The sequence below is a fragment of the Myotis myotis genome, unplaced genomic scaffold (assembly GCF_014108235.1).
Source record: "Myotis myotis isolate mMyoMyo1 unplaced genomic scaffold, mMyoMyo1.p scaffold_m19_p_10, whole genome shotgun sequence".
NCBI classification, from domain to species: domain Eukaryota; kingdom Metazoa; phylum Chordata; class Mammalia; order Chiroptera; family Vespertilionidae; genus Myotis; species Myotis myotis.
The window spans coordinates 74,192,076-74,205,689 of NW_023416314.1; the positions used below are offsets into that span (position 1 = coordinate 74,192,076).

The 13,614-nt window shown below is 43.2% G+C and overlaps 1 protein-coding gene across 5 annotated transcripts in view; it reads left to right on the forward strand.

The window, feature by feature from the left end:
• SLC1A2 (solute carrier family 1 member 2) overlaps positions 1-13,614 on the forward strand; it is a 131,156-nt gene that overhangs the window by 87,116 nt on the left and 30,426 nt on the right. For all 5 annotated transcript variants that reach the window (XM_036326189.1, XM_036326191.1, XM_036326187.1 and 2 more), the window contains exons 6-7: positions 511-637; positions 8,612-8,845. In XM_036326189.1, coding sequence (XP_036182082.1) covers positions 511-637; positions 8,612-8,845 — 361 coding nt within the window. The remainder of the gene's footprint in view (positions 1-510; positions 638-8,611; positions 8,846-13,614) is intronic.

Below are 13,614 nucleotides of genomic sequence, written 5' to 3' on the forward strand. Positions count from 1 at the left end.
TGAAACATATCAGCCATGCATTAATTTGGGATAACACCAAACCAATACAGACATGACCCTAGCAGAGGCGTTATTGGCTGATTGGTCTCTGCTATTCTCATATCGGCTCCAAAGATTGCATGCTAATCCCCAAGTCCCAACAAACCATTTTTTTTCCAATTCATCTATGCACTAATAAAATCTGCTTACACATTATGCCGTAAGTGAGGAGGAGAAAGTAGAGAGTCCTTTTTAATTTGGAGTGAAAATGAATCCATTCTCTTTAAGGAGCTTACACTGCGGATAGTTGGACTGGCTCAGGTACAGTGTTGAGGGAAGCCATCATTATTGGGGGACGGTATGACAAATGCTTTTGACATCTAATGCTTTTGTCTTTTCGTGCCTCATTCACAGGGTGGGTCGCAGGCATGAGCATGTGGCTCCATACGTCGGGGATGGTAAAGGACACGCAAGAAGCAACACAGACTTAATAATGTTGTGTCCTTCTGTGCAATGTGATTCATCCAACAGGTCTGATAGGGTTTTTCATTGCTTTCGGCATCGCCATGGGGAAGATGGGCGAGCAGGCCAAGCTGATGGTGGAATTCTTCAGCATCTTGAATGAGATTGTAATGAAGTTAGTGATCATGATCATGTGGTGAGTAGGATTGTTCTTCTTCATTGTGGGGGGGTGGGGGATGAGGAGGTCTTGGGGTCCCCAGAAAATATGAGAGCCCTCCCAGCAGGAAAGAGTGGGTTGGGTGTGGACCAAGCAAAGGGCTCTCTGGAAGGACTCTGAGAAAGAGATGCAAATCTTTTTTAAAAAAATTAGCCCGTGGGCCAAATTCTATCTGCCATTTATTTTGTAGGGCCTACTAGTTGAGAATGGGTGTTGTGTATTCATTTTGTTTGGGGGGGAAAATCAAGAGTAATAATATTCTACAATGCATGGACATTATATGAATTGACAAGCAGTGCCATACAGCCACACCTGTTTATTTGCATATTATCTAGGGTTGCTATTGTGCTAAATGGCAGAGCTGAGTAGTTCTGACCAAGACTGGGTAGCCTGCAAAACCTGAAATATTTACTATTTAGCCCTTTCCATAAAGAGTTTGCTGATCCCTGTCCTGGAAGAGGAAAATAAAAGAGAGAGAGAGAAAGAGATAAGCTGGAAAAACCAATCAGTAATACTGAAGCTGAGCAGTATCAGGAAATTAAAATAAGCCCAAGATACCAGGGATATGGCATGACCCACTGCCCCAGTATCCTCATGTCCGAAAGCAGTGCATCTTTGACCCAGTTACTCATGAATCAAATAGAAGAAAAAGAGGCAGTTCTCAGGCCAAGCAAGCAAAAGTGAAATCACAGAAGATATATTAGAACTGTAAGTACTCTTAGGAATCTGGCCACTTCTGATTTTACAGAAGAGAAGACTGTGGCCTAAATACACTAAATTTTGATTCTTTAACATCACAATGAGGGTAATAATAAAAGCTATCATTTATTGATTTTCTTTTATCAGCCAAGAGCCAGGATAGGTGCTTAGTACCTATCAGATGTAATCCCAACAACCCTGCAAAGGTGAATTATTATTCCCATTTTACAGAAAAATAAACTGAGGCTCACTGAGGTGAATGGACTTGCCTAAGATTATATAGCTAGGGAGAGCTGGAGTTTATCATATTGCTATAAAAATCATTGATGGGAAAGTGGGTGGGGGTGCTTTCATTTGAATCATCTAAGCAATAACACCTCCACTTTGTTTCATGTGTGTCTGTGGTCTATGTTCTGAAGTTTGGGGTAGCCCAGGAGATCATGAGTGTCCACTCCTTCACCAAGGAAGCCGTGCCATCTTCTGTTGCTGGAACCTTCTAGTGGTCCCGTATCTGACAGATTTTTACATGCATTTGTTTCAGACCTTTATGATGGTCCTATCTGCCTGACTAGGAAAAATGAAACAAAACATGATTAGACCAAACCACATATGTGTTCTATTGGCCACAGGAATTCTGGGTGATGAACTCCCCATTTCTTCATGTCCCAGTCCTACCCACCTTCACCCCCAACCTCCCTTTGGTCCTCTGCCCCGTCTCTGTGATGTTCCATGCCATTTTACCTTCTTTTTTCTTCTTTTCCTTGGTCCCTGCTCCCATCTTATAAAGACAAAAATCTATTCTTGATTTTTTTATCTCCACCTACCGGAACACACTGAGTGCCTGTGGTAAGTTCTTACGAAAACTTCAGAACTAAGTGGGCTAGCTGAAGCCCCAGGGTCTCAAATCGTAAGATGGTCTTCGTGATTTCATGAACCACATTTAATGCACCTGGCTTGTTCAGATCATTGTTTTACTGTGTTGTTTTCTATTGTACTGATTCTGCCACTTCTTCAGGCAATCCTAGGTTTCTGAATATTTCTTTTGTGTGAAGATTTAAAGCCACACACAATATGATGCTGTAAACATTTTTTAAAGTCTTTTCAATTCATTATGAGCTCACAGAGAATTTAATAAATGGTGTTACATAAAGCAGAATAGAACTCTTGTTTCCTAGACCTTATAGCAGAGTGAGCATCCTTGCCCTTAAAATGCAGTTCATTCAGATCTCTGTATTATGATCCCAACGATGTGGGTGTTGTATGAAAGCTCCTTCCTTCATCTATTCTATGCCAACGTCATTTCCACTGAGCCCCTGAAAGAAAGGGAATCTTCTAGGAAATCAGATGAGTCATGGGATAAAATGCAGCTTTTCTTCTCCCCAGGGATAGAGGTGGTGTGGATCAAGAAGTTTCCTAGTCACTGAAATCAGAACTCCTAAGGACTTAGCATCATATCCCAGGAGATGCAGAGCAATTGTGAGTCAGGAATAATACCTACGGGATGATTTTTGACAGCTGTTAGTTACCTCATCTAGGCAGTCAGGAGGGTGTTACAAGATATGAGATGCCAATGCTGCACATTTCTTTCATTCTTAAGCTGCCCTGTCAGCAGTTGATAACAAAGAGTGTGAAAAGGTTCTGGATAAAAGAGCCAGCCATTCTTTAACTGACTCCCTCAAAGCTTAAACAGAGTTCTTAGTGTATTCTTCTCTATGTGTTAGTAAGAATAGTAATAATAGCAAATTTAACATTGAAGAGATTATTATTATTCTAATAATTATTAAATTATAGCTTAGAGTAATTAACTTCTTGCCATATGCAATTGTACCATTTCAATTACTGTATTGCACCTATTTATTACTGAGAAGATAATAATTATTATAACCATTATTTTTTAAATACCTTTTTTATTTATTTCAGAGAGGAAGAGAAAGATTGAAACATCCATGATGACAGAATCATGGATCAGCTGCCTCCTGCACACCCCCAACTGGGGATCTAGCCCACAATCCGGGCATGTGCCCTGACCTGGAATCAAACCGTGACCTCCTGGTTCATAGGTCAACATTCAACCACTGAGCCATGCCGGCCAAGCTATAATCATTACTAAAACCATACTAAGACTTATCAAACTCCTGAATTAGGCTTACTACTATTCCAAGTACTTTACATGCATTAACTAATTTACTTTTTACAATAATACCTAAGAAAAATAGGTACTTTAGTTAGCCCCATTTTCCAGATGAGAAAACTAAGAGGTTGGCTTGCTCAGTGTTGCACAGCCTAAGTGATAGGAGCTGCGTGGAAGTAGTACCTAACTCAGCTTCTGTCTGACTTCAAGCTGGATGGCATCCAGGGTCCTCCTCCTACTAGTACTACCAGCTGTGTGACGTTAGGCAAGTTAAACACACTCTAACCCCCACCTCCTGATCTGCAAAATGATTGATTATAAAATCCACATCAGAGAATTTCTGTGAGAATTAAGTAAAATTGCGCCCAATAGTTGAGCTTTTTCTCTGTGCTGGCCCCTGTCTAAGCACTTCACATGCACTAGTATTTTTATTGTTATATTATGGTTCCCATTACTATCATCAATTCAATCATAACCATTGTTTCTCTCTGTTATGAATTCTTTAAGAAGCCTGCAAAAATCTCTGATTCTCAGAAAAGAGAGCAAGAGAGTGAGAGACCCTTGATTTCGGTGTGATTTTCATATCCTCATTTTTTGCAAAGTTCTTTAAAATATTTTTTAATCTTAAAAACTTAAACAGAAATGGGAACTTTTTATAATCTCACCATGATAGAAACATAAAGTGAGAAGTGAAATCTTTGCTCACCTTTTCAATTATCTCTCTAAGTTAACCCACCACCATCCATCCATCCATCCATCCATCCATCCATCCATCCATCCATCCATCTATCCATCTGTTCTTTCACTCCACAAATATTTCTTCAATGCCAGTAAGAATTTTGGGCACTTCTGATATAATGCTAAATAAGACAGAGAAAGATTTCTACCCTCATGGAGAGGGAAAAAAATAAAAGGAAAGAAACAAAAATTCATATAGTAATCACCGCTACAAAGTCAATAGTCTGGGAAATAGGATGGAGAGTTATGGGGAGGATGGAAGTAAGGAGTGAACTCTCACAGGTGGGGTCAGGGAGAGCTGTCTGGGAAAGTGACTTTTGGTGAAGACCCGAAGACTGAGAGAGAAGCAGCTCTATAAGAATCAAGAGGAGAATTTTCCAGGGGGAACAAACAGCAAATGAAATACTTTTGAGATTCAAAAGGAAGGTCTGGAGTAGTTGGAATGTGGTTGGTAAGGGGGGTGGTGGTGGAAGGTGGTGAAGCTGGAGAGGTGGGCAGTCCATAGGGCCCTACAGGCCACCGTCATGAGTTGAGCTTTTATGCATTTGCCAAAGGCAGTCCCTGGAGGGTTAGCAGCCTGGAGGCTCTATGAACGAATGTCTATTCCATTCTGATGAAAAGTTCTAACCTACATATGGTAAAACTCAGCAAAAGCCACACCTTGGGTAGCTGGAAAAGCTCTCCCTAAGTGGGCAAACTGGAGATTTGTGTTCTTTCCTGAGCCTGAGTACAGACAGTGCCTGTAAGTAATTGGAATGTATCTTTAACTCTTTATTGACCTACTCCTCCAATTCTGCGTTCTCGTGAAATCCATTCCAAACTGGCAGGCTGGCATTGCTGTGGGAAAGGTGTGGGACAGAACCAGAATGGCTTTATGGCAAGACTGAGAAAGTTTTTTATTCACTGAAACGCAAACTCCTAAAGATTTCACTCCACTGACCTCCACTCCAAGTGTCTGGCCTAGTCCTGTGCCCGAAAGTCCTGAGTGAATTTAGTGGATTAAGACCCAGAAGGCCTTGAATAAACGGAAGCTAAAGTAAATGGTTTCCAAAGGCTAACCAAGCAATATCTGCATTGCCTCAGTTGCAGATCAGATTTTATTCCTTGAAACATTGGTTTCCAAGCTCGTCGGAATTACCTTGGGAACTTGTTTAAAATGTTACTGTCCCAAGGCCAGCTCCAGGAAATTCTAACTCATAGGTATGTGATGGGCTTGGGGAATCCATGTTGACACCAGGCACGCCAGGTGATTCTGAAGCAGGTGTCTATGAAGGCACAGAGACACTGACTGAGATCTGGGTATGTGGAGTGCTGTGAATGAGTTTGTGTTTGTGGACTAGAGAGCAGACCCTAAGGGAGGCATCTTGGTGGGAACCTTAAGATGACAAGGACTGAGGGAAAAAATGGGTAGAGGAAAGAATGGATGATGAAACCATAAGGAAATGACTCGACAGGCCAGTCCTGGGTGAACTGATGACTTTGAAAACAGTGCCCGGAGCTGAAGGTACAACCAGTCTAAGGGCTGTGAGCTCTGTAGTCATTTCCTTCTCATTTAAAAACTGGTCCAACAATTACCAGGCATCAGCTGGCTTCAGATCACTCACTGGAGCCCTCAGCTTCTCTATGCGTGCTAGTTTATGGCTTTGGTTGCTTCGGCTCAGAAGCTTCCAGTGGTGGCCTGGGGTCCAAGGTCATTTGCCCTTTCTTTTCCATGCGGGTCGTTTTCAATGAGATAATTCATTAATATGGAAACCCAAGAACTGAAAAGCGTCAGATTCTGAGTGAAGGCTTCAGCTACGTGTTTTAAAAACAGGTGCAGGGAAGCAATGGCCCTAAAATATGTCATAAAACAAAGACTCTTTCCTTGTCCTAATTAGTGCTCATTCTAGTTCCGGAGCTCAAGGTGTTGGGTCAGCTAGAGCCCTGCTTGCCATATTTGTTTCTCCTAACACTGTAGCTTCTGGCCTTTGAACACATCCCATTTATAGTGGGAACTCCTGTTTCTCCCAGAGAGCGGAGTGCTCCGAGGCAACCTGTTGCCTCTCTAATCCATTTGGCTCTGGTTCAGGTGTATTCTCCAGGGGACTCCGTAGCTGGTCTTGCTTGGCAAAGAGCCTTGAAAACATTTTCTCTCCAGTCTACAAATTGTCCCCAAGGAGCAGGAAAATTGGATGGCACCCCAAACGGCTTGTATTTGTGTGTGTGTGTGTGTGTGTGTGTGTGTGTGTGTGTGTGTGTGGTTTTTAAAAGGTACATCTTTAAAAGGTGATGGGTGCTTTGGAAAGAATTAATCTCTTGGTTTATGAAGATAAATGCTTGCTGGCTTTATGGGAAGGCACATTTTGCTCAGTTATTTAAAATCTCAGGGAACAAGGAGCTGGCCCCCAAGTTTCCCCCACTGATCTATGAGCTGTTGTGACCACAGGCATGGCAGTAAAATGGCGGGAAAGCCAGGGGTTTAAGGACATGACCCCCTGATGCCTGCGGAAGCAACCCTCACACATGGTCAGCCTCCACCCCAGGGAAAGGAGAAGTGGGGGGTTACCGGCAGCAGCTCGTCAGGGTGGAGGGCAGTCGCTATGCTAAGGTCTTAACGAATTCATTCAGTTACAAATCGCCTCTTTCAGGAGAAGGTTCCTCTTGAGAAAATATTTTGCTGGTAAAAACATCCACACTTGGGTGACAGTAGCCTGTGAGCTGTTTTAGGAAGCCTCAGCAACTCAGACTTGACTCTGTAAGCGTGGGTGATGAGAGGACATAGGTGTGTTTAGGGAAACAGAACATATAAGGATTCCTGTGTAGGCGTCAGAGAAGTAATGGTGCTGGCAGGGATGGGGGACGATGGTTGACAGTGCGTACATGTGCGTGTTCACAATGTAATCCTCCCAGAAACCCCTGGAGGTTGGAGGAGTCTCTCTAAGCTGCGACTGGCACATCTGTAACATGGGAATGAGTCACTAAGCAAGGTCATGCAGCTGGTCCAGGGCTGGATGAGCCCCGTGTTTTATGTAATTGTGTATATGATTCTCTTCTACTCCCCACAGCTTTCCCTTAGCCTGGGAAGGGCTTGCTCCAGGCACAATTACAAAAACAAAAACAAAACAAAACACAAAAACCCAACCTCCCGAATCTGGCATAGGTGCTCTCTCCCTTTTTTGGCTCCCTTACTCCGGTTGGGAGCCCCACCCCAGGATTTCATTTTCCTCAGAGACTTGCTCTCATAATTCCTAATAAGACAGCTTCGTTTCCACAAACATTTCCTTCAGTCAGACGGTGTTCACGCAAGTTCAAGCTCCAACAGCCCCAAATTGGGCAAGAAAAAAGGGATGTTGCCAAACATGTGACAAATACACTTGAAATGAGAGAGAACATGGTTAGCTTACTGAAGAGTGAGGACAACAGTAAATTGTTCCCAAGTGCTCTTGATGATGATGATGATGATGATGATGATGATGATGATGATGATGTTAAAATGAGCTTATCTAGGATGCTTTGTTACAGGGTGAATTGTCTGCTTATCTACGAAGAGCTACAGTTGCTCATTAAAGGGAAGTGCTTTGGCTTGGTAGTGGGGGAACCCTAGTCATGCAGGTTACAGATCTGAGATTCTCCTCTTTCTTCTTTCATGGTCTTGGGCTGGTTATTTAACGTAGTACAGCCTCAATTCCCTCATTTGACAAATAGAGATAATGATACATAGATTTTAGGATTATGGTAAGAATTAAATGATGTGATGTGTGTCGGGGCTCCGTTAGAGAGCCAGTGTGATCGTTAGAGTAAGTATGGAAAGGAATACTTTCAGACTTAGAAGTGATAAGCCACATTTCTCTCAAGGTACTGTTTGACTCAGATGATTTTCTTGTTCTGTGTTCCCTCTCTTTCTCCCTCTTAAATATATTTCCTATCTTCCAAGGTGAAAACAAAGCAAATTTACAAACACCAGTTCATAATTTGTCAAAACTCTAATGAGCTTTCTGAGAAACTCAAAATTTGTTCCCAAGTCTCAAGGCAGGAGCTGTGGAAAGACAAGTCAACCAAGACTCACAAAGATGTAGCCTGTGGTCTCTCAATTTTAAGATTGGTGCTTCCCTAAGAGATGGTAAAGCTTGTCTCTGCTATTCCTAAAAAAATTGCCTGAGCAACAAAGTTTGCTTTTGGATTTTTTATCAGAGCAGGAGCCACCAAATCCATGTGCCAGATTTTAGGTGATGCATTTAGTCTGAAGTAACATGTAGCATCTTCTGAGTCTCATGGCCCTTTTTCAGCAAAACTCTGAACAAATGCAAAGTTTACATCAGGTTGCAGCAACATAGGAAGGCCCAGATGTAAGTTCTGGATCCCATAATGATTTCTTCGGTGTTTTCTTTTCCTTTTATGTTTTTCAGGTACTCCCCGCTGGGTATTGCCTGCTTAATCTGTGGGAAGATCATTGCCATCAAGGACTTAGAAGTGGTTGCTCGGCAACTGGGGATGTACATGGTCACCGTGATTGTGGGCCTTATCATCCATGGGGGCATATTTCTCCCCTTGATTTACTTTCTAGTGACCAGGAAAAACCCTTTCACCTTTTTTGCTGGCATTTTCCAAGCTTGGATCACTGCCCTGGGCACCGCTTCCAGGTAGAGAACCCAGAAATCACCTTTCTTTCTCTCTGCTCACTGTTTTACCCTCTTTGCCACTTCCTCATTTTTAAAATCTTTCCCAACCCAAAGTTCAATGAGAATACTTTTCATATCTTATTAAGATATTTGTTTGAAAAATGTGAACACGTTGTCTTTTAGACTCCTTCTAGTAACTTCTGAGCTTTCTGATGAACATTTTTGCTGTTAGGCAACCTGTGTTGGAAACATGACTTCACATGAAATTTACCAAATGAATGCATGCTATCTATATATATAAAAGCCTAAGCAACTGTTAAGACCGGTTGACCGGTCGCTATGATGATGCACTGACCACCAGGGGACAGATGCCCAATGCAGGAGCTGCCCCCTGGTAGTCAGTGCACTCCCACAGCCAACCTCCCATGACCAGCCAACCTCCCATGGTCCCTACCCCCAGGCTGGCCGGCCCCCATCGGCCCCGATCACCAGCCAGGCCAAGGGACCCCACCCATACATGAATTCGTGCGACCTCTAGTTAATCTATAATGCCTAACTTGCCACATGTAGCATTTAGTTATTAGTTTTAAATGTTCTTTAAAAGGGTATAACAGGGTATTGTTCTATTTAAGAAATTCTGCCACCTGTGATTTGAAAAAAATGCTATCACAAAATATCAGTCTATTGGAGTAATTTTTTTCCCCAAAAATAGGAGAACCAGATTTTAGAGGATACAGGGTATGCTGGGTGAGAGTTTTCAAACAAACCAGAAGTCAGTCCAGTCTTTGACCTCTGTGTGAACCTTTAATGGACCTTTCTGCCACATTGATTTTGAGAAAATCGGGCTTGACATTGACTCGACATTCTTCTTCACTACCTAGTTCAACCACCTCAGAAGCCAATGAGGGCCCAGTGATACTCAGAGAAAATAATTTTGTTTTATATCATCTTAGACTGAATTTAACCAAAACAAACAAACAAACAAGCACAGATACATAAGACATGCCTGGTAATTTATTCTTTCAGTCTGTAGGAGTTGTTTGTATTTCCTTGGGTCACAAGCTAAGACTGAGGTCATAAAGCAGGTGGCAGGGAGGCCCAGCATTATCTCCGCAGCCATGTGGAGCCAACGGAGCCAACGGCAGGTGGCAGGCCGTTGTTGCAGATCCCGTGACCCCGCGCTGCCAGTGAGGTGGCGGCTCCGTGACACAGGGCGACTGAGCAGGCAGCCAGGTTTTCCTTAAGTGACCTAACAGGCACATCACAGTGACTGTCTGGAAAGCCAAAGTACATTTCCATGTTGCAAGTCAATGAGGATTCGGGACTAGTAGAAGGTGGGGTTTCAGGAAAATCTGAAATCTACACAATCCTGGGCTCTAGGTTCTGCATCGTTTTCTAAGGTGAAAGGAAACATTTCAAAATTTTCTTTTGGGGGCCTATACATTTCCTATGGCAATATATCTCTATCCATAAAGATCCTCTCTCTTTGGAGAAAAAGTAAATCTTTTTTTTTTTTTCGCCTCCAAACACAAAAACAATTATGTTGAGTTTTATTTTTTCTTTCTGGTTTATGAGCATGGCATGTGCTCCTTGTGAAAAGTTCAGACAGTGAGTAAATTTTTGAAGAAGACAATGAATATCACTGAAAGGTTTAAGTGGTAGTGCGCAGGCAGGCTAAACAGCCATCTCAGATGGTGAATAAGAAAAATTAAATTTATTTAAGGAAAAGGGGATAGGGGAATGGGGCTATCCAAAGGGTATTGGGGTCATGACTGCAGCAAAAATATACTTAGGATAGTGAAACAAGGAAGGGCATAGGAGAAGTAACAGCAGAGTCTGGGCTGGGCTGCTTTAACTCACTGAGAAGTCAGAGAAAAAGGGGCCTTGGAGACAGGCTCAAGGGGTTAACCCAGGACAAGCTGCCACTGCCCATTGCTCCCCTGGTTGCAAGTCTCATGGGGTCCCTTAGAGGTTGGGGGATACGTGCCCGTGGGGAAAGGGGAAGGGAGGAGGGAATGGCATGGGCATGCTCCTTGGAGGGAGAGTGCAAACTGGATCCTTAGTCCTGAGTATATTTATCTTTTTCTTGCAGGTGGGAATCTTAGGAGAGGTCTCGGGGGAGGGTCTAAATAGAATATTCATCAGCTTTCCAGGTGTGCTCTTTCAGGGTCCAGGTCTCCCCTGGTTGGTCAGTGTCAGGGCAGGGGATCATACGTCAATGTAGCTGCCCCTGAGGCAGCCACAGTGTCACCTGTCTAGATGGGCCTGGAGCTGAAATACAACTGAGGCCTAGATGTTCTCTTTAGGGAGGAAAAGGTCAAGGGTTCTAAACCGCCTGGCCAGTGATATGCTAGGGGAGCATAGGTTACGCTGGAGGCGAGGTTCTTGTTTTCCCAGTTTTGCCCCTTGGTAGGCATCCGGGGCTTTCTGCCCTGGTGAGCTTCTGTCCCTGGAGCATCGTCCTTGCTCCGCTCATGTCACCCGTGATCCACCACCCAGTGATCATTGGAGACTGAAAGACCTTGATTTGTTTCCCAAATTCACCACTTACTGGCTGTGTGATCATTGGTGGTAGGTAACCTTTTAGTTAATCTTTACAGTTCCATAGCTTTCCAGTTCTTACTATACACAGATATGTAGACTGCTGTTTTCACTGGTCAACACATCATAAAAATTACACCTATCATATAATATAGATCTCTCCACTATTTAGAAAACTGCGTAACAGCACTCTGTATGTGCCACACTACAACCCCCATCACACCCCTTGATGTGCATTTAAGGCATGTCTATTAAGCTGGACTGTGACAAGCATCCTTGTAACTGCATCTCCGCAAGGCTCTCTGATGACCCTCTCAGGATAAATTTCTAGAAGTGGAATGTCTGAGTGCAATGGTCAGCACATTGGTGGCTTAAAACATATCACCAGATTGCTCGTCAGGGAAGTGTATTAGCTGAAGTCCCACTACATGGGTGTGAGAAGATGCCTTTCACCGCCTACTCACCCGCACCGGCGGATATCAGTTACTTCAATGCTTTCCAGTCTCATTGTGAAAAGTGATCTCATTGGACTTGCATTTCTTTGATTACGAGTGAGAGGAAGCATCTTTCTGTGTCCTTATTGACCATCCCGCCCTACCCACCCACCCCCTCCCACTCTGTGAATTGTTTGTGATCTTAATTTCCTGTTGGGGTATTCATCCTTTCCTGATTGGTTTTCAATGCTCTTCATGTGTCAGAGTATTAACTCGTGTCAAATGTGACAAATAAGGTCTCCCTCAACTTTACATTTATCTTAAAATTTTACAATACTTTCTGCCAATAGAAATTTTTAATTTGTGTGTTGTTGGAGCGGTCAGTATTTTGCTTTCGTATTTAGAATTTCAGTTTGCTTAGGTACATCTGCACAAAAGATTATAAAACATTACTTTATATTTTGTTCCAATACATTTATGGTTTTGATCTTTAGACTGCTTCAAAAATATTACAATTATCCTTTCTTGGAATAACTAGACATTTAACCCAGTGCCTTTACAAGACAAGCTAAATCTTAAAGGTATGTTTGTATTGAAATCAGACAAATGCTTGGATTATTTGACCAAAGCCACACAAATGTGAGGCCCTTTTCTCCTCCTTACCCTGTATTTCATGTGAAAAAAGAAAAAGAAACCAGTGTGGTTTTAATCTTCAGTTAAAATGTGGATGTGGAATTTTTTTTTTAAGAAAAAACTTTTTAAGTCAACGTGACAGGAGTCACCTACTAAGAAGTATCTTTGCCATCATAGCCAGAGGGGAAAAAACAGAGCCGCAGGACAGCCAGCGAAATATCCTTCCACCCCCTGGGACCTTGGACTGAGTGGGGATGTGGAGGGGGCTGACCTGCTTTTCTCAGTGATCACAGAGGCCGGTGTCAGGGAGGTGGACGGAGGGGGAATGGCCGGGGACACACCTCTCTGCCTCCCTCCAACTCCAGTGCATGCTGTTAAAACAAACCTGGGGAAAAACTCTCAAGTATCTGATAATTATTATTAGCAACATTCGAAGACTGTCATCAGCCATTGAGGCAGTAGGCCAAAAACAATGTCTGGATGTGGAAGGACAGGAAAGGGTTAAAATGCTCAGGAATTAGTGTGACTTGGTTGGGTATATATGGATTGTTAAGGCACAAAGCCTGTCCAATATAGAAAGTGAGAATATCTTCATGCTTTATCAGTATTTTCCCTAATCTTTTTAATTATCTAAGGACCCCTTGGATGACATTTTTGGAACATAGATGAAATAATACAAATTAAGATATTCCAGTCCTCCCAAACGTGTCCTTAGAGTCATACCATTGATAATCCTGGCTGCCAGCCATGGCTGGGCAGCCATTTCAGGTCAGTAGTGGTGTCCTGGCAACCCTTCGAAGGGGTCCCAGGAAGGGTGGAGTGGGGAAGGTGCAGGTAAGGGACCCTAACTTCTCATGAAAGCAGTGGGGACAGCAGGCCAGGTACCATGGCATCCCCATCTGTGAATGGAACCAGACTCTATCTTCTCTCCCTGGGTTTATTTCTTCTCCCTACCTAAGACCAAGAAGGGGGCCCGAGACAGACCCCTAACCTGAAATCACAAAGAACGTTCCAGTCAGATGACTCTGGCTTCTCTAGGTTGGTATTAGGAGTTTGTGGGTCAGTGGTTTGATAAGATGCAGGTGTAGGTGACCTGAGTTTTACAGCTTCCACTTCCTTGGTTCGGAGCGGGCCACGGAACCTGCATTTCAGGTAGGTTCTCTGAAGGGGATGGTCCTCTCC